The sequence below is a fragment of the Pipistrellus hanaki genome (assembly GCF_964339955.1).
Source record: "Pipistrellus hanaki genome assembly, chromosome: 2".
NCBI classification, from domain to species: Eukaryota; Metazoa; Chordata; class Mammalia; order Chiroptera; family Vespertilionidae; genus Pipistrellus; species Pipistrellus hanaki.
The window spans coordinates 7,737,857-7,764,667 of record NC_140504.1 but is presented as its reverse complement, the minus strand read 5'-3'; the positions used below and the strand labels follow the sequence as shown (position 1 = coordinate 7,764,667).

The following is a 26,811-nucleotide window of genomic DNA, read 5'->3' as shown; positions in this document are numbered from 1 at the left end:
GTCACCCTGGTCCTGACCTCAGGTACAATGGCAGGTGGGGCTGGCAGAGTATTCTCTGGGCCTGGGACCCAAGGTCCCATGGCCATTCCCACAATTCTGAGGGCTTCCAAGCCCCTGCAGGCCCGCACCTACAGCCACCCGATCGGGGTCCAGTTACGGGGTCCAGGTCCAGCCACCTGATCAGGGTCAATCTGGAGAGATATCTGCTGGGGGCAGAGGACGCAGGGCACGGGCCCCTCAAGGAGCCCACGCCTGACCCCAGCCAGGCCCTGCTCCCTCCTGAGGAAGGAGGGCCAGGACCCCAGCAGCCGTCCTGAGGCTGAGGGGCAGCAGACACAGCAGGATGGGCAGCTCCCACTGGGCAAAGCTGGGGCTCCCTCCCCTGCAGGTGAGGCCAGGCCAGGGCGTGAGCCCAGAGCCCTGGCTGGGAGTGCCTCCAGGCCCCATGCAGGGCTGGCTCAGCCATCGGAGGCAGGCTGTGACCAGGGCCAGCTGGGCTGCAGTGCATCTGAGCTGCAGAACCCTCCCAATGTGGTTGTGAAAGAGGAACAGACAGGGAAGGGCAAGGGGGCTGTCTCAGGAAGCCAGTCCTCCCTCTCCCCCGCCCATGCTGGCTCCTTGGTCCCTGGAAATCCCGCTCCCCAGCTGGTCCAGGAGAGAAACAAGGCCCGGGGGCTCACCTTGGCTCCTTTCTGGGCAGGGGGCAGCACTCTGCCGTCGGCACTGAAGATCATGCCAGGCTCACCCTTCTCACCCTAGAACCCGAGCAGCGCAGTCAGGGAGGCCAGCTCCAGGGGGAGGGCCCTCCAACCCCCGCAGCAGAGCCCCAACTCTGGGTCCCCGCAAACACCCACAACGGGGGCATGGGAGCGGGCCCGCCCGTCCTCTGGGCTCTGTGGCCGGGAGTCTTGGCGGGCCCCCCATGGGTCACACTGAAGTGACGAAGAGGAGAACCCAGGTCAGAATCTGTCCCAGACGTCAGGTAGGCCGTGCGAGCACCCAGGGCCCCGCCTTCCCAGACAGCAATCCCTGGGGCGCCCAGGACTGCCCCTCAGGGTTCACAGAGGGGGCCGTCCCTGAGCAGATGACACCCAACTCCTCACCTTGGGTCCCGGGGGGCCCTGCTGGCCTTTGAAGCCCATTTCTCCCTTCGGCCCAGCTGGTCCCTGCAGGGAGACAGGCGGGAATGAAAGGGGGCCCAGCACCATCCCCGTGCTGGCCACTCACGCTCTCTCCCAGCATGGCTGCCCGGGAGGCACCTGCCTCGTGGTCCTGACCAGTTACAGGCCCCAGACCCCATGCTAGACCCCGGGGGCGCCTGCTAAGGAGCCAGAAGGTTCCTCAGCCTAGTGGGCGCCCAGCCTGCATGGGGGTTCCTCACAACATGGAAACCCTGCTCCCTGCCAGGCGCGGGCGGGGCTGAGGCTACTTACGGGGAGGCCTGCGTACCCCGGCTGGCCCTGTGGGATAAAGCGACAGTGTCACCGGGGACGCCGGCCGGCGCCGGGCAGCCTGACCGCGTTCCAGGCAGGGCGGCACGTACCTTGGCTCCATGGGTCACGGACACTGCTCTCTGTCACCAAGGCGGCAGGAACACAGAGCCATGAAAAGAAAACCACGCTTACAATTAAAATCCCGCTCTCATCGCGGCCACAAGACAAACAGAACAACTCTAGAGATCAACCATGGGACAGAGTTGGCTTGGCTCGTGCCTCTCGGTCCCTCAGAGGAGGAGTGAAGCCACTTCTGGGAGCCGCCTCCTGGCCTGGAGAACCAGCCAGTCCTCTGGGACCAGTGCCCCCATCTCTCCAGCTGTGCAATGGGGGCCGGAGGGGGTACAACTCAGCCAAAGGGGATGCTGGAAGGCCTGGTTTCGACAACGAAAAACCCCGCAGAACCAAGACTGGAAACCCCAGTGTCTTTTGGGGTCATCCTGTGGGGGGAGGGCTGCTGGCTCTGACCAACATCCTCCTACATTGGAACCAGAGCGTGGCCCTGGCAGTTGGGGGTCAACCCTGCCCTGGGGGTCCAGGCAGAGCATGTGTCCACCCATGCAGCGTCCTTACGTCCTGCTCCTCCGACACGTAGACCACAGGCCCCGGGAGTCCGGGGGGCCCGGGGGGCCCTGGCTGCCCCACGCCGTCCTTGCCTGGGTCACCCTGGAAGGAGAAGCCTGTGTCCAGTGCCTGGGTTGCTTGTAGGGGAAGAATTGTGTTTCAGGGGCCCTGGCTGGGACCCCAGAGCTGACAGGGTGTGAGGAGAGCCCTCAGATTTGTGGGTCTTCACCCCAAGTCTCTAAGAACAGGTGGGGCAGAGGGCAGCCTCCTACATGCACCACCACCCCACCTGTGCACCTAAGTCCACCCCTCCTCCCCCCCCCCCCCCCCCACACACACACTCACTTTCTCTCCCTGGGTTCCTTTTTCTCCTTTTGGTCCCTGCAGAGACAGGAAGGAAATGTTTCATCATAAACAGACCCCGAGGCACCCTCCCCCACCCGGGACACCCTGGATGGCTGGGACCCCGGATGGCTGGGACCCGCTCTGAATGAGGTGTGGAGAGTTCTTTCACTGACCAACTGCCCCGGGGAGGTGGGGGAGGGAGCGGGGTGGTAGATGAGCCAGACAACCACAGGAAACCCCTCAGGCAGCCTGGACTCCCGACTCATCCCGGGGAGTGGAGTCTCCAGGCCCCGTGGCGCACAGAGAACTCAGTTGGGGGACCGCCTGAGAGACACACTGGGGTGCCAGCTCTCACTTCCGGGGTATCACCCCCCTGGCAGCCCTGGGTGGGCGCCTACCTGGGCTCCAGCCACGCCCTCCTTGCCGGGGAGGCCAGGAAAGCCACGGGGGCCGTCGGCACCGACTTCTCCCTGAAAGGACACGAGGAGCGGACCGTGCGTCAGACACAGCCCAGTGGGCCGGGGTGGGGGGCTGACGGGCTGGGGCACAGCCTCCTGGAAACACTTAGGGGGCAGGAGGGCAGGAGGGGGCTGAGGGCCGGGGGGCAGAGGAGGGACAGAGGACACGTGTGGTGCCCATGATGTCTGCGGCAGTGCCAGTAAGCCACAGGCAAGCCTAGGGGAGCGGGGGTGAGGTGGAGGTGAGCACCCTTGGGACAATAGGACTTAATTTCGGAGGAATGAAGTCAGGGCCGAATGAAGTCAGGGATGAATGGGGGGGCGGGGGGGGAGTGGGAGAACACTGATGCTGGGCCAGCCTGAAGGGGAGCCTTTTACTGAGGCTGCGAGGGGCCTGGGCCGATGAGGCCAAAGGAGCCGAGGGGCACAGGAGGCCGAGGACACCCCCCCAACCCCCCGAGACCAGGGCCAATAGAGACTGCCCATTTCCAGGACCAAGGGAAGGTGCTTACCTTGGACCCTGGTGGGCCAGCTATTCCAGGATCCCCCTAAAGTGGGGGAAGAGGTTCTGTGAGGGCAGTGTTGGGCGGGCCCAACCCCGTGGAGACATCCACCCGCCCCCGGAGAAACGTAAGAAAGGGTTAGTGATTCAGGTAGTGTCTCACACGGCTCCCCTCCCCCAGCTCAGAGCTGAGTGTCCAGGGGACACCGAGCACCGTGTGCACAGGCTTTGCGGCCGGCACGGCTGAGGGGTGGCCACATGCTAAAGGCACACGGCTGGGGCTATCCTGGAGGCCAGGCCATCGTGTCTTTCTATGAGATGGCTTCATTTTTTACAACTTAATCTACTAGGTACTTCTAAAAACTCAACATCTGAAATGTCCCCAAGTTTTGCAAATCAAAGCAAAACATTCTGGAAGTGAGAGGTGGAACAGCAGGGCTGATCCCACAGTGGGCCCCGCACGCCTTAGAGGACTCTGGGAGCACAGAACAGATTTCCCATGATGACCCGGGGCGAGAAGTGGTCACTAACTCCTGGCTGGGCGGAGTGCGGCAGTGGGAGCAGCGCTCCCTCATCTCGTGCTTACCTTGGCTCCAGGCTGGCCGGGCGCTCCCTGTGGGGGCAGAGAGGAAAGAGGCCCTCAGAGCCTGGCGCTCCTGGGAGCGTCTCCCTCCCACAAGGAAACAAGCCCTCCCCAGAGCTGCTGGCTCCCAACAAAACAGAAAAAAAAAAAAAAAAAAAAAATCACGTTTGTCAAGAGCAGCCAGAGCCCCCCCCTAAAGTCCCACCAAGAGGGTGGTTTGTCCTCGAGTTGCAGTGGGTGTGCCAGGACCCGTGCCAGCCCCCCAGGAACATCAGCTCAGAACACGTGCACACAAATAAATTTGCACTTTACTTAACTAAGAATAAGTGCATGAACTTAAAAATAAGGGCTGTGACCACTGAGGGTCCCCATCCCCTCACCTCGGAGGCCTGAAACAGAACCCTCTTAGAGGTCCAGGGGCCTTGGAGCTGCGTGCTTGGGCCTGGAGCCTGACAGAGGGGACCCGTGCCCCCAGACCTCGCTGCCTCTGCCCACAGGATCCTCCCCACCTCTGTGTCACAGCAATGATTCTCACCGCCTGGCTCACACCCCACCTGAGCCAGGGCAGCGAATTGCTACTGACAAGGACTGAGATGTTCTAATACAGTGTTTCCCAATGTGTGGTACGCGTACCCCTAGGGGTACGGGAAGAGTTGGGTGGGGATACGCCTTGCACCGGAGTTTGGTGGGGATATGCACTGCACCGTGCTTAGATGCACCTAATTCTATGTTCTCATGAGTACGAGGGGTACCCAGCGTTATGAAAACTATAGAAGGGGTACACATATGTCAAAAGTTTGGGAAACACTGTTAATACATAGACAGCAAGAATCTAATACATAGACAGCAAGGCGCTGAGCCGATGGGAGAGCCGTCCCAGCTGACTATGGACGTGGTGTCTGTCCAGCCACTCCCTCTAGCTGAGATGGCCGAGGCGCCAAGCAGGAGAACTCAGTGACTGAGATTTCGCAGGAAGGAGCATCATTCGGGGCTCATTCCACCCCACACTCATTCATCTCGACCACCAGGGCGTGTTCCCACGTGGGGAGCCTCCGGGGTGGACGGTACCCCAGACACAGCTGGTCTCACTGGCTCTGCAGTGCTGCTCTGGGTCCCCACGCAGGCCTGTCCCAGGGACGCCCCTGCCCCAAGTGCCCCTGCACCCCGGAGCTGACCAAGCCTGTCCACAGGCAGTACCTGCAGCCCATCAGCACCTCGGGCTGACAACCAGAAGGGTCCCCCGGAGCCTTCCATGTCATCCTGGAAAACACAGCGACTCGAGTCAGTGTCTCTTCTTAAAGAAAGAGACCCTCTCTGAGGCCAGCCACTGGCCCGAGGCGGAGATCTGGCCGTAGCTGAGTGGGGCAGACGCCAAGGGCCTGGTTGCCTGGTAGCAGCCATCCTTGTCCTCGAATAAGAAGGGTCTGGCTGGGGGCAGGGACCTGCTGGATGGGAGCCCACTCACAGAGCCTCGTACGTCTAGGTCATTCATTCTTGCTCCGTGCGTGTGCCAGGGACCTGGCTGTGTGATGGCACTCAGTTTCTGCTTTTATCTCCCTTCAGCATCACTTGTGGGACACGGTCCCTGAGCAGAAACCACTTGAGCCTGTTCCTTCCCAGAGGCCATGGTTCCACATGGGGTGCTGTCCAGGCAGTGATGGGACTCAGGAGACACACCCACACTCACGGCCAACCAGCCCATTCTGCTGAGCCGCCCAGCCGCTCACAGCTCACAGGTGGGGACTCCGCTACGGGCAGTCGGTGTGGGATGCTGGGAGGGGGCCGTGGGCACAGACCAGGCTTTCTGGGGCCAGGAGCAGCTGGTACTCACAAACCCTGGGGGAAGTCTTGGTCCTGGAGGCCCGGGGGGTCCTGGGGGTCCTGGTGGTCCTGCTGGTCCGGGGGCTCCTGCCAAGCCGTTCTTTCCGGGAGCACCCATGGGTCCGGAGTCTCCCTTGCTCCCCTGCAAAGGTGGGGAGAGAATGTCATCACTCTGGGCCATCAGGGTGGGTGTCGGCTGATCCCTGAGGCAGTCACTGAGTCCCCAGCAAACCTGCATTTCCTTACAAAGCTTTTTACATATCTGCAAAGCCTTCGATATAGATAATGTTCCACGAAGCAAGCAAACCCTACTGCACCTCTCTTCCGAGTTTATGAGAGGATTTCATCCACTTAAAAATGAAATAACTGAGATGTTCATTCCAGGGGAGTGAGACATGAGATGCTCATGGTTTGGGGTGCACCGTGCACAGAGCATGCTGCACAGCTGGGGCTGGTGGGGATGGAGACGGGGAGCCAGGGGGTGCTGTGGCAGGTGAGGGGGAAGGGTGCTGCTGTAAGGAGCCCCGGGAGGGGGGCTTGGAGTGAGTCTGGAAGGCCTGGTACCCCATTACCACTGCAGAGTTTGGGTGGGTGTGGGTGGGAAGGGACATGAGGCACAGCCTAAGGGAGGAACAGGGCCAGAACGCAGGTACAATGTGGGGTTCCAGTCTCAGACACAGACCTACTGCTCAGAGCTTGAGGACCCCAAGGGTCAGGCAGGAGCCCAGTGCAAGAAAGACACTGCGGAAACCGGTTTGGCTCAGTGGAAAGGTCCCAGGTTCGATTCTGGTCAAGGGCATATACATTAGTTGCGGGCATATTCCCAGTAGGGGGTGTGCAAGAGGCAGCTGGTCGATGTTTCTCTCTTATCGATGTTTCTAACTCTATCCCTCTTTCTCCCTTCCTCTCTGTAAAAAAATCAATAAAATATATATTTTTTTTAAAAAAAGGGGGGAAAAAGGACACTGGGTCACAAGACAGGGAGGCCCTCGTGCTGAGTCCAAAGCTGGACACAGTGCCGCCCCCTTGTGGCCACCTGATCCTGAGCTCAGTTTCCTCATCTGTACTAGTAAATGAAGATGACCAGATTTGGGACCAGCTGTGAAGGACACTCCAAGCCCACTGATACACTATAAGGGCACAAATGTGACCACTGCCCTATGCTGGCAGCACCCCTGCCTACTGGCAGGAGGGCACCTTTCTCTGGCCCAGGCAGTCCTGACCACAGCAGGATGGACAGAGCCCATGATCAGCACCAAGAACAGCTCCCTGGCCCTTGAGCCTGCCTGCCCTCTCCGTGCCCTCGTGGGGGGCAGGGGCTGCTTCCACCCAGCGGCCAATCCCGATCTGGAAGTCCATCTTACCTTAGGTCCTGGGGTCCCCACTTTGCCCTGCAGGAAAGAGAGCAATTACTATACAAACAGAGCAGTGAGCAGCCAGCAAGAGAAAAGCACGCAGGGTTTTCATCCGTTTATCCCAGCCCTCAAGCCACTGTTTTCCCATTCCATGATTTTCCTCTCTTTTGGACCTGGGAGCTGGGATGCCCAGCTGCTGCTCCCATAAGACGTGTTTCTAGGACTCCAAGTGCCCCTCTTGGCCCTGGTGTACCTCTGTGCCTGTTTCAGGTGGGGACAGAGGCCCCGGGGGAGGCTCGGACGTGGGGGCCAGTACTGAACCACGGCTGAGAGCCCGCCCCACAGCTGTGTGCCAAGTAGCGAATGCCCAGGAGGGCCCTTCTAGCTCAGGTGGCCAAAGCGAGGCGCTCTGAGCAGAGGGCTTCTCCTCACATGCACCCCCTCGGCTGAGCCCAGAGAAGCCATGAGATCACAGACGGCGCCACATGGAAGTGTCTTCCAATGGCTGCGGGTCAGCACTCCCCCCAGCCCCGCCTTCATGCGCAGAAAACCAGACGGAAACCACAACCCCAATTAGAGGTTTGTGCAGCCTTGAACACTTCTCCACTACCGATGCAACCACAATTGAAACTCGGAATGAAATCTCCAAATCAGAGGAAGTGTTAATGGTCTTCAAAATACAGGAGTCCAATTGCCAGAGAAAGGGGTCACGAGGCCCTGAATGCTCACACGAGCCCCAGCGAGCCGCGGCTCTGAGCGAACTTGGGGAGCCCGAGGCCCCCGTTGTTGCACCGTGAAGACAGTGGTGGGGGAGGCTGCCTGTTGGAGTAAAGACTCCCACAATCTTGGGTGTTGCCACCTTATGGCATTTCTCCTTGTGAAGTCACCACGCCCAGGGTTCGGTCACCCTCTGGCCACACCATGGCTGTCGGACACCTCCACCGGACACCCAGAGAAGTGACTTACCAGGCTGCCTTTCTGGCCGGCCTCTCCTGGCCGCCCGTCTTTTCCTGGGGCTCCCGGAGGTCCCTAAGGGAGAGAGAGCGGAGCGTGGGGCCGGGGGAACTCAGCAGCTGAGAGAGAGGCGGGTTAGCAGGTGATCTGGGTGTCCACAGATTTCCCGAGGATCCAGGACACACCCAAACCCCGGGGCTCACAGTAACCCCACAGTAACACGGGTCAGGAAGATCAAAAAGCTCCGCTCAGATTTTAAATTTAAATGCAGATTGCAACAGTGGCATCTGTGGGCATCACCCAGCCACTGTGTACCGTTCTCGGTGCCAGGCGCGGGGAAGTAGCCGGGCTCTGAGACCCCTGTGAATGGTGAGTTGGCCAAACGTGGAACCCTCACAGCTCCCGGTCCTCGGGCAGTGGGGCCCACCCTGATCCCATGAGAATCACCCGAGACAACTTCTGTGAAGTTGGCTGCCCACTGAGGGACAGAGAGATAGATGACTGGCATTGCATGTGGTCACCTGGAGGGTCAGGGCCCGAGAGTGGGGAGCCTCCCTCCTGGAGGACTCAGTGGTGAGGACAGAGGAGTAGAGGCGGTGAGGGGAGCTCCTGCCCAGATAGGAGAGGCCCCCATACTTAGCGTTCCCCCACATTCCCAGCCGACCCTGATGGGGACAAGGGCAGCCGAGGGGAGGCAGGTCTTACTGGGGGGCCGGGGGTCCCAGGGCGTCCATCCCGCCCAGGCACACCAGGAAGGCCTGCGGGTCCTGGGATGACGGAGCTGTTCACCCCGAATCGGCCTGGCTCTCCGGGAAGGCCTGGGACGCCGGGGGGCCCAGGGGGGCCAGGGAAACCTCTCGGGCCCTGGACACAGAAAAACAGAACAGTCATGCACACAGCATCTTACCAAAGGACAGTGCCCTGCCCCACCCCCACATTGCCCCACCCTGACCTCCCATCCTGACCCCCCTCCCCCACCCAATCCACTTATGCACGGAGACACCCAGGCCGAGGGACACTCACCCGAAGGCTCTCCAGGTCACCGCTGAACCCGGACCCCTCCATGTCGATGAAGGTCTGAGGGAAAGAACAGACGCCCGTCACCCAGAGCCCTGACCTGTCCCCCCAGCCCAGCCCTGCCTGCAATCGGAGGAGCCCACCCACCCTGCACTGTGCTGTCCCCTAGCACTTACCGTCTCACCACCAGGGAAAGACGGGAAGCAGAAAAAGAGAGTGAACACCCCGCCCTCTCCTCTGAGTGAAACAAGCTAGAAGTAGGCCCTCTGAGGCCCAGAGCCAACCGGAGGGCCCCTGCCCGACACCCTGGGCACCACAGGCATGGACACCTGACTCCCCTGGGCCCAGGCACCCCCAGGAAGGCTGGCTCCAGATCCGAGGCCAAGTAGGGGATGAGAGGGTCCCTCCTCTGGGGCAGCGGGTGGGCCCCGTGGCGGAGGAGGCCCGTGCAGGACTCACCAGCTTGTCGTGTCGGAAGGAGGGTCCTGGTGGCCCTGGAGGCCCTTGTGGTCCTGGGGGTCCTCTTGGCCCAACCCCAGGATCCCCCTGGGAACAGAAGATGCCCGGTTACACCTGGGAGCACAGCCCTGCTTGAATCAGGGTCCACCCACAGCCCCGGCCAGGCTGGACTCACCTTCTCACCCTTGGGGCCCACGTCCCCTGGGGTTCCCGGGAAGCCCTGCGGGCCGATGTCCCCCTGGAAGACACAGGCAGGCAGCTTAGGCAGGGAGGAGGCCTCTCTGTCCCATCACGTCTGAGCCACAGGCAGGCAGCTTTGTGGCTGTGAGGCCTGGATGTCTGCTCCCGCTCAGAGCACGGAGCACCGAGCAGCGAGGAGCAGAGCTGAGCCCTAGCTGGGACCACAGGTGGGCACTTCTGACCCTGGGGGTTCCCGAGGCTCTGCATGTGACCTGGCCTTACAGACAGCACCTGGGGGAACCACAGAGCTGCCTGCAGCATGCTGGCCTTCCCCACCGGAGCGACAGCGCCCTGCCCCTTGTGCAGGGTCGTGCCACCTGGGTACCGTTCCTGTCCGGGTTGGCCATGCGCCACCCCCTCCCGCCTGCTGCCCTTTGCCAGTCTGTTGCTTCTCAGATCTTTATTGGTGATGATTCTCTTGTGTCATTTTATTGTGTTTTTTTGGGACAAGGAGTTGTTGGTTTTTTAAAAACCAAACGAAGAATTTTAAGATAAAAACTGCATGGGTTGAGACGGCAACTAACGAATCTGTAACTAACACCTGCAAATAACCGTCTCCTGCTCCGTGTGTGCTGCCTCAGATCATGGGCAGCCTTTCGTTTCTCTGTTATGCACTTGTCCCTTGAAGGATCTGGAAGCTATAGCATTTCCTCCCTTTTTAATTCTGGAAATTAGCCTAACCATCTCAATACATACACGTAACTTCATTATTATTATTTTTTAATTCTCACCGGAGGATATCTCTCCATTGATTTTTAGAGAGAGTGAAGGGAGAGGGAGAGACAGAGAGAGAGAGAGAAACATTAATGTGAAAGAGACACATTGATTCGTTGCCTTCTGCACATGCCCCAACCAGGGCCAGGGATAGAGCCTGCCAACTAAGGCATGTGCCCTTGACCGGAATAAAAACCGGGACCCTTCAGTCTGGAGGCTGATGCTCTATCCACTGAGCCAAACCGGCCAGGGCATCTATACTAATAAAAGCAAAATATGCTAATTAGACCAGATGTCCTTCCAGACGACCTTCCAGATGCTGGGGCTGCAAGGGCTGAACCCCTTGCACAAATTTTGTGCATCGAGCCTCCAGTAACTTTATACTTTTCTACCAAGAGTTATTCTTGTGTGTGTTTTTCTAACTTATATTTTCTTAACAAAGTTAAGTTGCATTTTCTAAATGGCTTCATTTTGAAATCCCTTCACCGGTTGAGCCTGAGGAGCATCACAGGATAAAGAGTGCCGAGGGTCTGACACGAACGTCACAGGCAATAGGCGGCTCAGAGAGAAAAGCACACTTACGGGTCTTCCGTCCTCCCCAGGGTCGCCCTGGAACAGGAGAGAGAAGAGGTTAGTGATGGGCTCTCGGGCTCTGGCCCCACCCCACCTGGCGTGGAATCGGACCCGGGCTGCACACCTCCACAGACCTGACGCCCATGGCAGAGCATCAAGCACCTCCCACCCAGCGTCGGACCACCTTCGTCCTCGGTGGCTCTGCCCGCAGCCTCCCCGACACCTCCCGCTCTCCCACAGGGAGGGCAGCGGCCCACACAGAGCCTACCATCCTGGGATCTCCAGGTTCCCCAGGGTCCACTGCTCTGCCCGATCAGCTGCACCCTCTCCCCCTCCTGCCTGAGCCCCCACCCCCGCGGGGCCAAGGAGAAATGTGTACTCACTGGCTCACCGTCCCTTCCAGGGGCGCCATCCTTCCCGGGGGGCCCCGCGGGTCCAGGGGGCCCCTGCGGCCCAGGGAGAGCCCGTGCAGGGGGGCTCTGCACCACTGAGCCTTCGAGATCCTGGGAGGAGGAGAGGGCAAGGCTGGGGGCCACACACACTCTTACCTGCCCACCCCACCACACTCCCGAGACACAGGGTGGACACACACAGGGGACACAAACAAGAGTGGACATGCACAGGGTTCGGGCTGGTGGCACAGACAGGGGCCTGCCCAGTTGTCCCCTATCCCTTCCCACATGCTCCTCGTGCTCTGGCCAGGGCCCCCAGCCGTGCCCACCGGTGCCAGGCGTAGGGACACAGAGGAAGGGTATGGGCTCAGAATCCGGCCGGGACATCAGTGAGAGGACCAGAGGGACCGACTACTCTGAGGCCCCCATGGTTCGGGGCCAGGGATGCAGCCTCACCTCTTCCAGGACATCTCTGCGGTCCCAGGTGATGACTGTACTTGAGCCAGGAAGGGTCTGAGCTGGGGGTGGGAGGCAGAGGTCAGGCCCTGAACGTGGCCCAGCCTCTGCCCTCAGCTCACGCTCCCTCTCCCCCCTCCAGGGCCACCCGTCACCCCTAAGCACACACTCCAGTTCTCTCTCCCTTATACTCACTGTTCACACTCACACACACACTCCATTTCTCTCCTCACACTCACACACACTCCACTTCTCTCCCTCACACACATCACTTCTCTCTCACTCACTGCTACACACTCATTGTTATACACATACACACACACTCTACTTCTCTCTCACACTACTGTTACACACACACTCCACTTCTCTCACACTCAGTTACACACTCACTGTTACACACACACACACACACACACACACTCCCCTTCTCTCACACTCACTGTTCACACACACACACACACACTCCCCTTCTCTCACACTCAGTTACACACTCACTGTTACACACACACACACACACACACACTCCCCTTCTCTCACACTCACTGTTCACACACACACACACTCCCCTTCTCTCACACTCAGTTACACACTCACTGTTACACACACACACACACACTCCCCTTCTCTCACACTGAGTTACACACTCACTGTTTTACACACACACACACACACACACACACTCCCCTTCTCTCACACTCAGTTACACACTCACTGTTACACACACACACACACACACACACACTCCCCTTCTCTCACACTCAGTTACACACTCACTGTTACACACACACACACACACACACACACACACTCCCTTTCTCTCACACTCAGTTACACACTCACTGTTACACACACACACACACACACACACACTCCCCTTCTCTCGCCAAGCTCCTAGAGAATCCCCTGCATAATCATGACCCTTCCCCCTGAACGCCACGTCTCCGAAGAACAAGTATGTTCTCAAACAACCTGGTGGTCTCATTGGGAAACAGCACTGTCACATACAGTGACCTAAAGCAGCCGGACTCCGGCTTCCCACTGCCCAGTGGTGTCCCGTGTGACTTCTTTTTGGGAAGTGGTGACAGTGGGAAAACTAGGTCCCACCAAGGATCCTGCCCAGAGGCCAACTCTGGCGCAAGCAGCCCTGCCTGAGGTGCGCATGTCCCAGAGCTGTGCACGCATCACCCCACAGAGAGGAGCGCCCAAGCCAGTGCCGTGCACATGTGCGTGCGTGCGTGTGTGTGCGTGTGTGTCCCAGTTCCCCATCGCCCCTGCTCTTTGCTTCTCCCATTTGTCAATGTCCTCACTAGCTGCAGGGCAGGAGCCTTACCCTCTGTGCTTGACACGTAATTTGTGGGCGAACTTTGAGACTGTTCCCCAAAACCTTTCACCCAGTCATTCCAGCATCACAGAGTCAATTAGCAAACACAGGGCTCGTGCTGGGTTGAAGTGTCCCGGGCACTTGGTGACTGCAGAGGCCCATCTTCTGAGGGAAGTTCAGAGGCGTGTCCGATCCTCCTGGGGTTTGATCGGCCCAGGGACAGCCTAGCAGCAGAGCCGGGAGACTGGGTGGATGTGAGGTCCTCATCCACTGTGCACCCGACGGCTCCCGAGGGGGCTCTCACTGCCATGGCTGCACAGCATCACCCGCGTGCAGAGCTCTGGGACTGCTGTCCTGTTTCCAGCGGAAACCGAAGCTGCACCCATGTGTGGGCACTCCCACCACCCCTCTGCTCTGCTCAGAGCCCTGCCTCCGGGCCCAGGTGGATGCCGCCCAAGCAGCCCTGACGCCCCACCTGCAGGACCCACTGAGTCCCCCGTGAGCCAGGAGGGCTGCCCAGCCCCTTCCCCGAGGGTGTGGGTAGACACCTCCCAGGATGCATTCTAAGAATAAGTGTGATTTAAGCCAATTTAAAAGCCCTGCCTACGCGGACATTTAAAATCGAAAAACCATCACGAAGAGAAGAGGAAAGGAAGACCTCCGTACGGGGAGAGGGACTTGTTTCTGGGTCAGGAGACTCCGTGTTTTTTCTTCTTTCTTTAGACTCGGTATTCTTGAGCTGTCCCGGCCCCTCCCCCAATACCGATTTATGGATTCAATGGCATTCCAACCCAAACCCCAGCAGGCTGTTCTTAAAAACACACACTGACAAACTGATTCTAAAATCCACAAGAAAAGGCACAGGACAGAGAACAGCAAAGCAGTTGTGTAAAGGATGGCAGATCTGGGAAACAATAAACAATTAAGGATCTAATCTCGGGCCTCCGTACAAGGCCGCATACACACTGGCAGTGCGTCCCCCTGTCAGGACAGACAGACCCACGGACACAGGGGAGTCCAGGGACAGGCCCACACAGACAGACGGCAGCTGGCGCTCGGCAAAGGCCCCAAGGCAGCTCGGGGGGGGGCGGGGGGGGGGGCGGAAGGACACGCTTTTTGATAAATGGAGCTAGAAAAACTGAACCTGTGTAAGCAAAAAAAAAAAAAAAAAAAAGAACTGAGATCCACACTTTATGCCCAGACGGCCCCTGGACACACAGGACAGTGAGGCGGGGGCTGGGCTGCCCCGTGGCCCAGGTGAGCGTGCACCCTTCACTCAGAACTCTTGAGGGGCCAGGCGCTTCACCCACCTTGCCCATCCTGCCTGTGCCTGGGGAGCTTGTCCCCAACAGACGCCACACGCACCACGTCCTCGGCCTCTGAGGGAAGATCCTGCGACGGTTCTCACTCATCCATTCTTTTCTGTTTCTAATTTGGCTGTGCTGGCCACGTATCATTTTATTGACTTAAAAGCAATCAGTGCTGTTGTTCTAAGTGAAAAAGGTCTAAAACCTCGACATAAATGTGCAGACAGAACTGGACAGAGTCCCCTTGAGATTCCCATTCCCTGGTTATTCAGCCTGACATGCACCCAGGAGCTGCTGTGAGATGTGATTGGCAGGTGATTAATTAGCGGACTTGAACACAGGGAGGTTATTCTGGAATTTTGGGGTATGGCCCGATCATTACCCAAGGTCCCAAAACAGAAGAGGAAGGCAGGCCCCGAGGAGGAGCTGAGGAATGTGGGCGACCTCTGGAACCCGAGAATGGTCCCAGCAGTAAAGCACCTGACTCTCCATCCTGCCACCGCAGCGAGCAGACCTCCCCGGGCCTCCTGCAGGGAAGCAGCCCTGCCCACCGCTTTCAGCCGGGATCCGGGGATCCGAGCAGGACTCCTACCTGCAGAGCCCCGAGGCAAGACGGAATCGGCGGCAGTTTGTTGTTGCGACGCAGCAATGAACTCAGCAATGAACTATGACACACTCAGTTTCCCATGCATTCCGGGCACCCTGCCCCTGCTCCACAGGCCCGTGCTTGCGGACTCCCCCGGCCAGCGCACCTCCCAGGCCGCCAGGGGACGTCCCCGGCCCCCCCTGCTGGTCCCAGGGTGGACCCACCTCACAGAGGCTCTGGGCAGATTTCTCTGCCCTCACAGCCTACTCGCAAGTCCCCTAGCAACCCCTTGCCCCCAGGCCGAGCAGTGACATGGCACTCTGGTAGCACCCTCCAGACAGTGCCACAAACACCCCAGAAATAAGACACAAGAAACAAACCCCAGGAAAGAGAAGAACATGTCCCAGCAGCCGCTCTGCCCGATTTCTCCTGGGACAGCTCCTTCCCACAGGTGGCCCCGCACGTGCTGACCACTCCCCAGTCTGGGGGCTATGTCTGCGATGGACAGGAGACCCTCACCCACCACACACACCCACCCTCACCCACCACACTAACACGCACATATACCATAAACACTCACACAGCACGAATACACACAGCACGAACATGCACACACACCCACAAGAGCTTTACCTCCCAACAGAGACACCGTGGTTTGTTCCTCGATTTCTTCTGTTCTGGAATCTTCTGAGTGGCTGCCTCCAGCCAAGGGAGGAGAAGTGACCGGGGGAGCCTCGGGGGGGCTGGGTTTTAGGGGTGCTCCCTGGCAAGGAGAGAGTGGTAAGACGGCTCCGTTAGTCAGGGAACTTGGACGTCCTGTGAATGTGTGTGCTGGCAAGTGCCAGGTGTAGGTGTATGTTGTCTGCAAAATGACATCTTTCTAGACGCCCAGAAAGGTAAGAAGCCATCAGGACTTCATCTCAGGCAGGAGGCAGCCCAGGGCCCGCCAGAGTTATTTGCTTCTAAACAGCCCGTGGGGTGGGGTGCCCTCGCCGGGGCAGCTCCGCCCGGAAGTTCTGAACTCCCCAGGCCCAACTTCCCCATGCGAGGGCGGGGACCAGCGCCCACTCCCCGGGGCTCAGGACTCAGGGCAGCACCTCGGGAACACCCCAGGGCCCACCCCTTCCCATGGGCCCCACAGAGAGGGGCCGTGGTCAGCACTGTCACTGATGCTCTCGGGGGGATCCGGTAGTTCACTGCACACGCTGGCGTGGCTGTGGCGTGTCCTTGGCGAGAGCCCCACCTGGCACTCCATGGCTGGGTGACTGCCTCCCACCCCACCCAGAGGACCTGAGGCCACTCTGCTCTGAAAACCGGTCTTCCCTGTTCCCAGAGGCACCATGGAGTCGAGGATGTGGTGCAAGTGGATTTTTAAATAGGCAGGCGAGACACTTCCTGCAGCCCGCCACCCCCCATTTGGCACAAACTCCCTGGGGACCCTGTGTGTGGGTGACGGTCACCCTGGGAGTCTTGTCTGAGGGCCCCCCCCCCGCCCGCCCCCCCCCCCCCCCCCTCCCATCAGGCAGGCAAGCAGCAGCCAGAACCAGGACACCAGGCTTTTCCTGTGGCCGGGACCTCCATCTGGACGAGGCCCGCCCACCCTAGAGGCTTCTGCCCAGTCCCTCTGGTGGTCAGCAGCCTCGCCCATCAGTGGCCTGCTAGTGGGCATAGCCAGGGACAGGCTGTGGGCTCAGGGCCAACCTGTGTAAATAGGAACCCCATTTTTGGTCTCTGAACCTCCAGGACGGCAGTCGCCAATAGGTCCATGAGGTACAAAAGGTTGGTGAATGCTGGTTTAGGGAAACCTTTGGAGCAGTGGTCACCAACTGCTGTTCCTGGACCACTGGTGGCCTGTAAGGTTGACGACCAAGACCACAGGAGGTTCACGAGGTCCGAAAGGTTGGCAACTGCTGCTCCAGGCTATTAAGCGGACAGATGACGGGCATTCTCACTTAATATTGTGTGGTGTTTTACAAAGCATCATACTTTAAAAAGCTATTAGCTTGTGAGAACATGTAACTTCAAAATGCAATGGGTATTTAATTTTAAAGCGTTCCTTTAACATTTATGTAAAACGTTTTTTGTACTCGTTCCATAGAAACATATCTGGCCACTGGTAAAGCTAGCGATAAAACTACTGGTCCGCAATGTGTTAAGAGAGGCCACCAAGCTGTGGCATTTCACGCTGTGGCCCCCGCACAGCTCACACACCATGGCTTTGGGGGGTCACTGCATCCCCAATGGCTGGTGTGTGGCCCAGGCACCCGGGTAGAGATAGAGGGACACACAGGCAGCCTGACCCATGGGTTCCACCACCCACTGACGCGTGTCCAGGAGCCCACCATGGAGGTGGGGCGAGCCACCTGCCCCACCTCCACCCTGGCAAGGCCAGGGGTCTAAGCCTCACGTTGGGGAGGGTGCTGACCATCCCTCCCAGGGCAGCTCAGCACACCTCCTGTTACGCCCTGGATGTCCGAGGCCTGGAGCAGAGAGTGTGAGACAGATGATGGGAGCGGAGGGGCCCAGCCCCTTTTATGTCCCTGAGACCCTCTCCCTCCTGCATGTCGTGTCAGCCAGCGGAGCTGAGAAACTCCCTGAGTTGGCCTCACGCTGCCCTGCATGGCTTTCCCCTTCTCTAGTCCCTTAGGGCCCTACCAGCCAATGGGAAGGCACAATCAGGATGCAGGTCATCTGAGGGACTGACGGATCGTGTAGAATTAGAAAAACTGATTTTCTAATGAGAGGGAGCATGGCGCCCTAGCCGGTTTGGCTCAGTGGATAGAGCGTCGGCCTGCGGACTAGAGGGTCCCAGGTTCAATTCTCATCAAAGGCACATGCCTGGGTTGTGGGTTCGGTCCAATGTGCAGGAGGCAGCCAGTCAATAATTTCCTCTCATCATTGATGTTTCTATCTCTCTCTTACTCTCTAAAGTCAATTAAAAAAAAAAAAAAAAAAAAAAAAGAGGGAGCATGGCCCAGGCTGGGATGGGGCCCTGGGCGGAGACCCTGCTGGCACTCACCTCGTCCTTCTTGAGAATCTCCGGGTTCTCCGCCAGCCCACTTCCGAAGTCCCCTGACGCCTGCGGGTTTACAGAAAAGGGAGAAGCTGGTGACTAGAGCAAACCAGGCAGGTCCCGCCTGTCCCGAACCCATTCCAGGCCTGGGTCCTGGGAGAGCGGGAGGGAGAGCGGAGACCGGGAGGAGGGGGCCGGAGGGGGGGTTTGTGGTCACCAGGAGGGGGCTGGCCCTCTGAGGTGTCAGCCGGTCATCAGTGAGGCATGCCCAGTCAGAACCATTAGAATGGCCCATTGGAAATCAATTCAGCTCCGGGCCAGACACACAGAGAACCATAAAGAAGCATGTTCCTTTCTTCCCACGTGCCATCCTGTTCCAGGGTCACTGTCCTGGGAACCGGCCCAGAGTATCAGTGTACAGGCCATACGGTGGACACGGAGCAGAACAGAAGGCAGCTGAGGGGCCAGGACCGGACGACCTCACCCTGTTGTGTCTACAGGGGCAGGTTTGTGGCCTGGACCCTCCCCCAGGACATGGCTTTCCTCCAATCTGTGCACACCCAAGAACAGGGGATGTGCCTCCTCAGGTCCCAGCTGATTGTGTGCACGCACACCCACACACTGACACACGTTCGCTGTGCTGACTATCAACTATCACCCCTGGCTGTCCTGGGGCCAGTGTCCGCCAAGCATTCACTTTGCACTGCACGTGTGTTTTGAGTGAAGAGTTATAGGGGAAATGAAAATGTACAGGTTCCTGGTACCTTGAATGGCATCTTTCAGAGAGACCATTCTAGTCCCACCACTTTGGGGTTCCTGGGGTGAAGGTTGGCCCCTGCTGGCTGGGGCGCTCTCCTCCTACAGGGTGAGGGTGGGGGTGGAGGAGGGAGACTCACCCCGTCGTCATCATCGTCGTCATCGTCCTCCAGGCAGTGCGTGGGGCTCACCTGGGGGTCACTGCGCACCCTCAGCTCCGCGATCATCCCCTGCACACAGAGGGAGAGAGGGGTCACGGGTGGTGCCGCGGCAGGCGGCAGGGGCACAGAGAGGCTGACTCACGGAGCCTGGCATCGCGAGGTCAAAATTTCAGGTGACACAAACCAGCGTGAGAGGGGCCCTGCCCTGGGTCAGGCCCGTGCTGCTCCTGGGCAAACCTCAGGCGCAGCAGGATACAGAGTTGAATGAACTGGTCAGGGCAGTTTTCTATTTAACATCTTGACCCACTGGGATTCACTGCAGTGCAATTTTTCCTAAATAGAGCCCGTAAAGAAGCATGTTCCTTTCTTCCCACGTGCCATCCTGTTCCTGGGAACCGGCCCAGAGGCTTATCAGCGCACCGCCACACGGCGGGCCCGGAGCAAACAGAAGGCAGCTGTTCAGTTCTAAGAAGCACTTTTAACCACCCTTCAATAGAAGGCCTGGGTCAGAGGTCAGCGGACATTCTCTGAAAGGGCCAGTTGGTCAGTATGTCCAGGCCTTTGTCACGAGGACTGTGTTGTAGCAGGAAATCGACCAGGACGGTATGTAAAAGATGGGGCGTGGTTATCCAACCAAACTTTTGGGACACCAATGTTTTACATCGTAAGACTTTCACGTGTCACAAAATATTCTCCTTTTTTTCCTAACCATGTAAGCATGGAAGGCTGGCTAGCTTTAGGCTGTATGAACACGGGTGGCAGGCTGGACCTGTCCGAGGGCCAGTGCAGGCTCCGGCCTCAGTCATTCTGTTTATTCCTCCAAGTGCCCTTCGGACTCCCTTTATCAGCTCACCCTGGAGCTGATGACCTTCCTGTCCTGCACCAACGAGGGACATGTGACCATAAACCACCAAACACCCAGATGAGCCCTCAGCTGCAGCTACACTCATCTTTTGAGGCTCCACTCAGGCTGCCTCCTCCAGGAAGTATCCCTGGACTCCCTCCCCAGGCCGGTTAGCCTCTCTGGAGGCCAGTTCTGCTTGACTCCATGTTCCCCCTCCCACCTCCACTGCTGACGATGAGGCCTGTGGGAGAGTGTACCTGTGTGTTTGTGTGTGTACACGCATGTGCATGTGTATTATGTGGATAAGTGCATGCATGTGGACACGGGTGTAGGGGAGGCACACACCAAGTGTCCACCACCACCCAGGCTCTAAGGGTACCATCACCCGAAAGAACTGAAGGCCAGTTTGGACTTAAAATTGCAGGGGTCAGCCTCTGGGGTCAGCAGCAGCATCACATTTGAGATGCAAACTGTTGGCCCACAAGCCCTGCTGAGGGAGGGGCAGGGAGAACCCCAGGTGACAGTCACCCAGATTGAGAACTCAAAGAGACGGCAGGAGGGGCCAGATGTTAAAATTCTGGAATGCCCCTGGGTGGCACTTTGTGTGTGAGGGTTGGGCAGGGGTGCTTTTGGCAGGTAGGGGGTCAGGGTGCTGTACGTCCCCATGATCCTCCACTCACTGATCCTGCCTGCGAGGCTCCGAGCCTCCGGCAGACCAGACCCATAAGGGCCTGAATGACAAGGGCAGAAAAGCGCAGACCCCAGCCGCGCTGAGGCTGGCAACTTCCCAAGGACAGAGTCAGTTGGGGAAGACATCACTGGCACAAAGGTCACAGGAACCACTGCAAATATTGAACAGACTTAGAACCCCATTGGGAAATCCAGAGATGTCGTTTATAAAGACCATTTAAACCATGTCCTGCCACTGCTCCCCCACGGGCTACATGTCTCACTGAGGCATGTGACGATCAAAACCCTACACTGTGAGAGCGAGTCACTGAGGTTGCTGGTATTGGGGCTGCCTCCCTGGGACCCTGAGTATTCTCTGGGGATGGCTTCTGACCCACCCTTTCTGCCCCTGCCTGTAGGGCGTATACTGCCAGGCAGTGGGACCAGATAAGCCTGTATGGAGGGGGGAGAGACGCAGAACACCCGGGCCTATCTCACCCCCACCTCCCAGCCTTCTCTCCTCTGCTGGCCTGTTCCCTTGTCACCTGTCACCCACCCCAGCCACAGCCGCGCCCCCCCCCCTTTCCTGTACTCCAGACCATCTCTCTGAGATCCTGCCAGACTCCCTATCTACACCAGCATCTATCTGGCTGCCTCGAGGTTCCTCCCCGTGGGGTCACGCAGGGACTTGTTCCTCCATCACAAACCCCTTTCCTGCCCTCCATTCCACGGAGTCAGGACATCGCACGGTGGCTGCGGCGCTGTGTCTGCGTTACATCCACGTACGCCACTTCCCATGGGTGACAGGGTTCCAAGCGTTTGGTCGGCATGGCCTGGGGGCCCCAGCTCCCCCTTGGTCAGGAGTGTGGCCATGGTGTGGGGAGGACGGTGGGGGCTGGAGACGCTCACACCCTCCCTGTTGCTCTGCACCATCCTCGGCGTCGAGCCTGCCCCGGTGGCCCAAGCCCGGGTGGCCGGTAGGCAAGCTCTTGGCTCCCGTGGGCCAAGGCTGGTGTATGTAATCCAGCCAACAGAGCCGCAGGTGAGCAACGGTGACAATGTCCGTGCTTCTCACTGGATGCATGGAGTGACCGCGGGATGTGCCAGGGACAGGTCAGGCCTGTCCCGCCCGCCTGGAGGCTGTGGACAAGGGTCCAAGGGATTCCAGGGCAGTCCGAGGCCGAGACAGAACCATAAAGGAAACCCCTTTGGCTTCACCAAGAAGCAAACAGAGAATGAGCAAATGGGGACACTTTCCCCAAAGAGCAGGGACGCGAAGAAAATGTGGGCAGAGCACCTGAACCGGTAAAAAAGGGAGAGGGGCACAGCCACTGAACAAGAGTCGGACGTAGCATGTTAACAAGCAAAACACTGCAATGACTGCGTGGAACAAACCGGGTCCAAGGGATATTTATAGCCAAATCTGACAAGAAGAATAGACCTGAGAAGACCGATGAGGTTCCAGAATTTCCTGTCAGGAGAAAAGAATAAAGGTTCTGTAAGGAGCCACGGGGACCCGTCGGGAGGACGCCTCTGAGCTTTCGTTTCTGCCAAATCATATAAATCACTCGACTGGAGTGATTCTCTCCTTGTACTAATCAATCTCGTCGGACAACGGGCTGCTCCTCTCACCGAGCTGGAATCTGACCAGAAACCCACACAGAACACGCCTGGAGCTTCTCGTCTGCGCAGACAGAGGAGCCAGACCTGGCCTGGACTGAATGTGGCAGCGGATAGGAAGCAGGGCCACCGCCAGAGCCAAACAGAAGCCTTAAACTACTCCCCACTTCTGTCTGTCTGACCTCAGAGACCCGGCTAGGATGCCAAGTCATAGGAGTCTTCCCCGGGCCAGATTAAACCACACAAACACTTTAAATAGCCCAATAGTCTTTAACCAGTTAGCTGCCATGATATTTTGAATTTAATTAAAAAAGGTCGGCTATGTGCATCTATAGATGCTTATTATGGCATATAAATGGTTTAAAAATGCAAGGTAAAAAGGCAAATGACAGCCCAAGCTGGCCATGCTCAGTGGACAGAGCACTGGCCTGCGGACTGAAGGGTCTCAGGTTTGATTTCCATCAAGGGCACGTGCCCAGGTTGCGGGTTCGATCCCCACTAGGGAAATGTGCAGGAAGCAGCCAATCAATGATTCTCTCTCATCATTGATGTTTCTAACTCTCTCTGCTGCTCCCTTCCTTCTCTGAAATCAATCATTTTATATCCTCTCTAATAAAAGAGAAACAAATAAATTGACCGTACCTTCGCTACACCCACAAGCCATGCCCACCAGCCAATCAGAGTATGCAAATTAACCCAACCAAGATGGCTGTTAATTTGCATATCCAAGCCAGAGTGAAGACTGAAGACAGCGTAGAAAATAGCCAAGCGCTGCAGAAGGGAGCGAAGCTGTGCAGAAGCAAGCAAGTGGGGCGGCAGAGAAGGCAGGGAAGCAGGTGGGGCAGCGAAGATTGCAGCAGGAAGCCCTATTGCAGGAATCTTCCTGCAAGGGGCTTCTAGTGTGTGTGTGTGTGTGTGTGTGTGTGTACATATATACATACATATAAAAAAGACAAATGACAAACTGGGAAATAATACTTGCAGCACACCAAACGAAGGATAGGTTTCTTCCATATGTAAAGAGTTTGTAAAAACTAACAGGAAATGGCGTGAACCCATCAAAACAGAAATGCAAAGAACATGAACAGGCCAGTCACAAAGGAAGAAATACAAATAGCCAATAGACGCGTGAAAAAAATCCAAGACTGTCTTCACTCACAATAAGAAACGCCCACTAAAATCCCCGGGTGCAGCTTGCTTACGCATCCAACTGGCAGCCATGCTTTTGCACAAATGACGCGTGTGGCCCTGGCCAGGCCTGGGGGAAGCCCCTCCCTGAGCTCCCCGAGCCCGGGGCAGCCCCCACCTCCGCAGCACACGCTCAGCTTTCTGTAAAACCGGCAAACACACGTGGAACAATGGCGTACTTTTTTGTCTGGAAATGCTCGGGGGGTCACACAACAAACTGCCAGCGGACACAGCCCCTCCCGGGTGAGACGTCCCTCCGGGACGCCTTCCAGTTAATCATGTTTGAGGATCAAAATGAAAACACAAAGAGGCCCAGTTTGGTATCAAAGTCCTGCCGGCCCCCAGACCCCACGGGTGAAAGTTCCTGCCAAAGGGGAAAGGCCAGCACTCAGACCCCGAGAGGCCAGGACTTAGAACAACTTCCATCAAGCAGCTTTTGTCTGGGTGATAATTAACTGTCTGTGCTCGGGAGCACGGCCCCCGCCAGCGCACACAGGGACCCCTGTGCGGGCCGTGTCAGCTGCAGACCGGCTGTAGCGTTAGAACTGAGTCGGCTCGAACCAAGGGTGCCCACGCCGTGTCTCCAGGAGGCCGGGTTCCAGCTAAAGGTTCCAAGTGTGGGAGCCAAGGGCTCGGGACAAAGAGCCCCCCCAACTTCTGGGGTTGGCCTCCCCCCAGATGAGGACCGGGGTCCAGCCCAGGGAGTGGGGACCTCCTGGGGACACAGTGGAGACAGCTCTGCTGCGGAAGTCCTGCCCACAGCGCTCTGAGTGGGCCGCTGAGCAGTTTGGTAAAATAATAACAACAGCACAATTGATGCTGGCAGTGTGCATGGGGTACAGCTTATCCCCAGAAGGGCCCATGCCTGCTTCTACCCTCTGCTGCTGCCATCTTAAAATTCTTAATTAGGGACCATGGGCCCTTTGCTTGTCTCGAGCAGATGGTGGCAATTAGAAAGATGTTCCTGAGACAGGTTTGGCTCAGTGGATAAAGCATCGGCCTGTGGACCGAAAGGTCTCAGGTTCGATTCCGGTCAAGGGCATATACCTTGGTTGCGGGCACATCCCCAGTATGGGGTGTGCAGGAGGCAACTTATCGATGATTCTCTCATTGATGTTTCTAACTCTCTAGCCCTCTCTCTTCCTCTCTGTAAAAAATCAATAAGAAAAAAAGAAAGAAAGAAAGAAAGAAAGAAAGAAAGAAAGAAAGAAAGAAAGAAAGATGGTCCTAAGGGGGCCTCAGAGAGACCCCAAGAGGCCAGAGCACCAGGGAATCAGCATGTTGGTGCCAGGCAGACCCTGGGGCCTGAAGCCAGGTAGGGACCGATGGCCACTCCCCCAGGGCCGGTCCCGTCCTCAAGCAGCAGCCAGTTACCTGGAACTTGTCGGGGTCCGCCTCTCCGGCCTGAGCCACGAAGGAGCCGGAGCCGGGCTCCAGCTCCAGGCCGCGTGGGGACCGCGCCAAGGACACCCCCTGGATCTTCTCGCAGTCCACAAAGAGCGTCACGGTGTCCCCGTCCACGCTGAGCGCGAAGCGTGTCCACTGGCCGGTGAAGGCGGGCAGGGCGAAGCTGGCGGCCGTGCGCGTCCGGGCCGCGCCCGGCTCGGTGTACAGGAGCTGGATGTGCTGCTGGCCATCACTCACGCCCGACAGCTTCACGCCCACGGAGACCACGGCCTGGGCGGCGTCCGTGATGGCGAACAGCACCCCCGCCGCCTCGGTGGCCGGCTGCACATGGAAGAACAGCGAGAAGTCGCGGAAGAACGGACTGGGGAAGTGGTACCGGGCCACCTGGCCGCTGTTGGCGTCTGGACCGAAGACGTAGGCCGGTCCCACGTCGGGGTCATCGATCCGGGTGACCTGCTGGGGCGGGGGGTCCCCGAGCAGCTGGAGGAGCCCCACCTCTGTGACCACTCGCTCTGCGAAGAGGAAAAAGACACGGTGTGAGGCTGCGTGCAGAGCACAGAGGGGAAACCGAGGCACGCACCTGGCACCTGCTCTGCTCCTCTGGGCTCTGCTGGCCGGGGAGGTGGACGGATACCCCATATTATCCAGACACACGCTGGGCCAGAACATGGTGGCCATAAACCACTAAACCATCCCCTCAACAAGCTTACTGGCCGGGGTGGGGGAGGGGCAGGACGCAGCAGGGACCATCCCAAACCAGCGTGGCAGGAGGTGGGGCCAGGAGCCTGCTGTGAAGGGGTTGGGGGTTCTGAGCCCACCTGCAACCTTGCCCCGAATCCCGTCTTCATCCCATGCTTAGAACATGTCCTCGCCCCCATCACTCAGCATCCTCACACTCGGACCCCACGCCAGGATCCACAGGAACAGTGCAGGGCACGGGCAAGAGCACCCCTCACTCCCTCACAAACACGAAAAAGAAGGCTGTGCTCCGGCTGTCCCTGCAGCTTTACCCTCATCAGAACCAGCCCGGAAACACACTCCAGGACGGCAGGAAACGAGAGGGGCTGTGCCTCCCGGAGGACTTGGCTTAACTGGATCGGTCCTGTGGTTTCCATGTCTGTGCTGACCCTCAATGCAGCAACTCACACCCAGCCCCCCAGGTTGGCTGGGGCTCAGGAGTGTGACAGCTCAGCTGAGGCTGCTGCATGGGCTTCTGGGAACCAAGTCAGCTCGGACCAAGAGTGCCACACTGTGTCTCCAGGAGGCGGGGGTTCCAGCTTCAGGTTCCAAGTGTGGGGGCTCGCCTCCCCTCCTGGTGTCTCCACACCGGGGTGACCTGGAGAGCAGCCTTAGGAGGGGGAACCACCCGCGGGAGGTCTGCTTTCTCAACCCACAGATGCTCAAGCTAATGCAACTCAAGCTAGAAGGCAGATGCCCACCTGCCTTCTAAACACCCAGGAGGCTCATACATCCCTTGCATTCACGCCCCTCAGGAGCCAACAGTCAGAGCCGCTCGTGTGTCCTCCTCCTGGGCCGTCAGTGTCGCCGAGCACGAGTTCTGACTGACATCCCAGCATTTGGAGGCCCCTCGGTGGCAGGAGCCCAGGCGGGGACACAGCCAGGGTGCTGGGTTGTCTCTCCTCATTTCTTGTCCAGCAGGAGGGACCAGAGGCCCTGCTGTCCATGATGCGGATCCTGAGCCAGTGCAGGGCCTGACCTGACTGTGTGCCTGGACCTGCCCAAGCCCTGCATGCAATGGGGAGCATGTGGGGGCCACTAGTGTCAGGCTCCCATGCCCTAGAGGCCAGGAGTGCTGAGCATTAGGGCAGACGGCCCAGCTACTCACTGCCGGACACAGGAGAGAGCAGGCACCTAGCTCAAGGAGAGACCGGTGCATGCATGACTTCCCTCACATCCAGTTTGCCCGGCGAAGCCAGACTCTGCGGCCAAAGTTGGCCAAGAGCCCTGACTCTTGGCAAGTGAAAGTGTGTATGTGTGTGAATGTGTATGCGC

At 58.3% G+C, this 26,811-nt stretch overlaps 1 protein-coding gene across 2 annotated transcripts in view; it reads right to left on the bottom strand.

The window, feature by feature from the left end:
• COL18A1 (collagen type XVIII alpha 1 chain) overlaps positions 1–26,811 on the bottom strand; it is a 76,911-nt gene that overhangs the window by 10,538 nt on the left and 39,562 nt on the right. For both annotated transcript variants that reach the window (XM_084873736.1, XM_084873735.1), the window contains 24 exons: positions 24,766–25,310; positions 19,050–19,139; positions 18,160–18,219; positions 15,774–15,903; positions 11,927–11,988; positions 11,462–11,581; positions 11,088–11,114; positions 9,727–9,789; positions 9,552–9,638; positions 9,099–9,152; positions 8,781–8,939; positions 8,088–8,150; positions 7,131–7,157; positions 5,777–5,908; positions 5,143–5,205; positions 3,949–3,975; positions 3,373–3,408; positions 2,801–2,872; positions 2,403–2,438; positions 2,067–2,159; positions 1,544–1,573; positions 1,434–1,460; positions 1,104–1,166; positions 681–755 (listed from right to left, as the gene is read on the bottom strand). In XM_084873736.1, the coding sequence (XP_084729862.1) occupies positions 681–755; positions 1,104–1,166; positions 1,434–1,460; positions 1,544–1,573; positions 2,067–2,159; positions 2,403–2,438; positions 2,801–2,872; positions 3,373–3,408; positions 3,949–3,975; positions 5,143–5,205; positions 5,777–5,908; positions 7,131–7,157; positions 8,088–8,150; positions 8,781–8,939; positions 9,099–9,152; positions 9,552–9,638; positions 9,727–9,789; positions 11,088–11,114; positions 11,462–11,581; positions 11,927–11,988; positions 15,774–15,903; positions 18,160–18,219; positions 19,050–19,139; positions 24,766–25,310 (2,141 nt within the window). The remainder of the gene's footprint in view (positions 1–680; positions 756–1,103; positions 1,167–1,433; positions 1,461–1,543; positions 1,574–2,066; positions 2,160–2,402; positions 2,439–2,800; positions 2,873–3,372; positions 3,409–3,948; positions 3,976–5,142; positions 5,206–5,776; positions 5,909–7,130; positions 7,158–8,087; positions 8,151–8,780; positions 8,940–9,098; positions 9,153–9,551; positions 9,639–9,726; positions 9,790–11,087; positions 11,115–11,461; positions 11,582–11,926; positions 11,989–15,773; positions 15,904–18,159; positions 18,220–19,049; positions 19,140–24,765; positions 25,311–26,811) is intronic.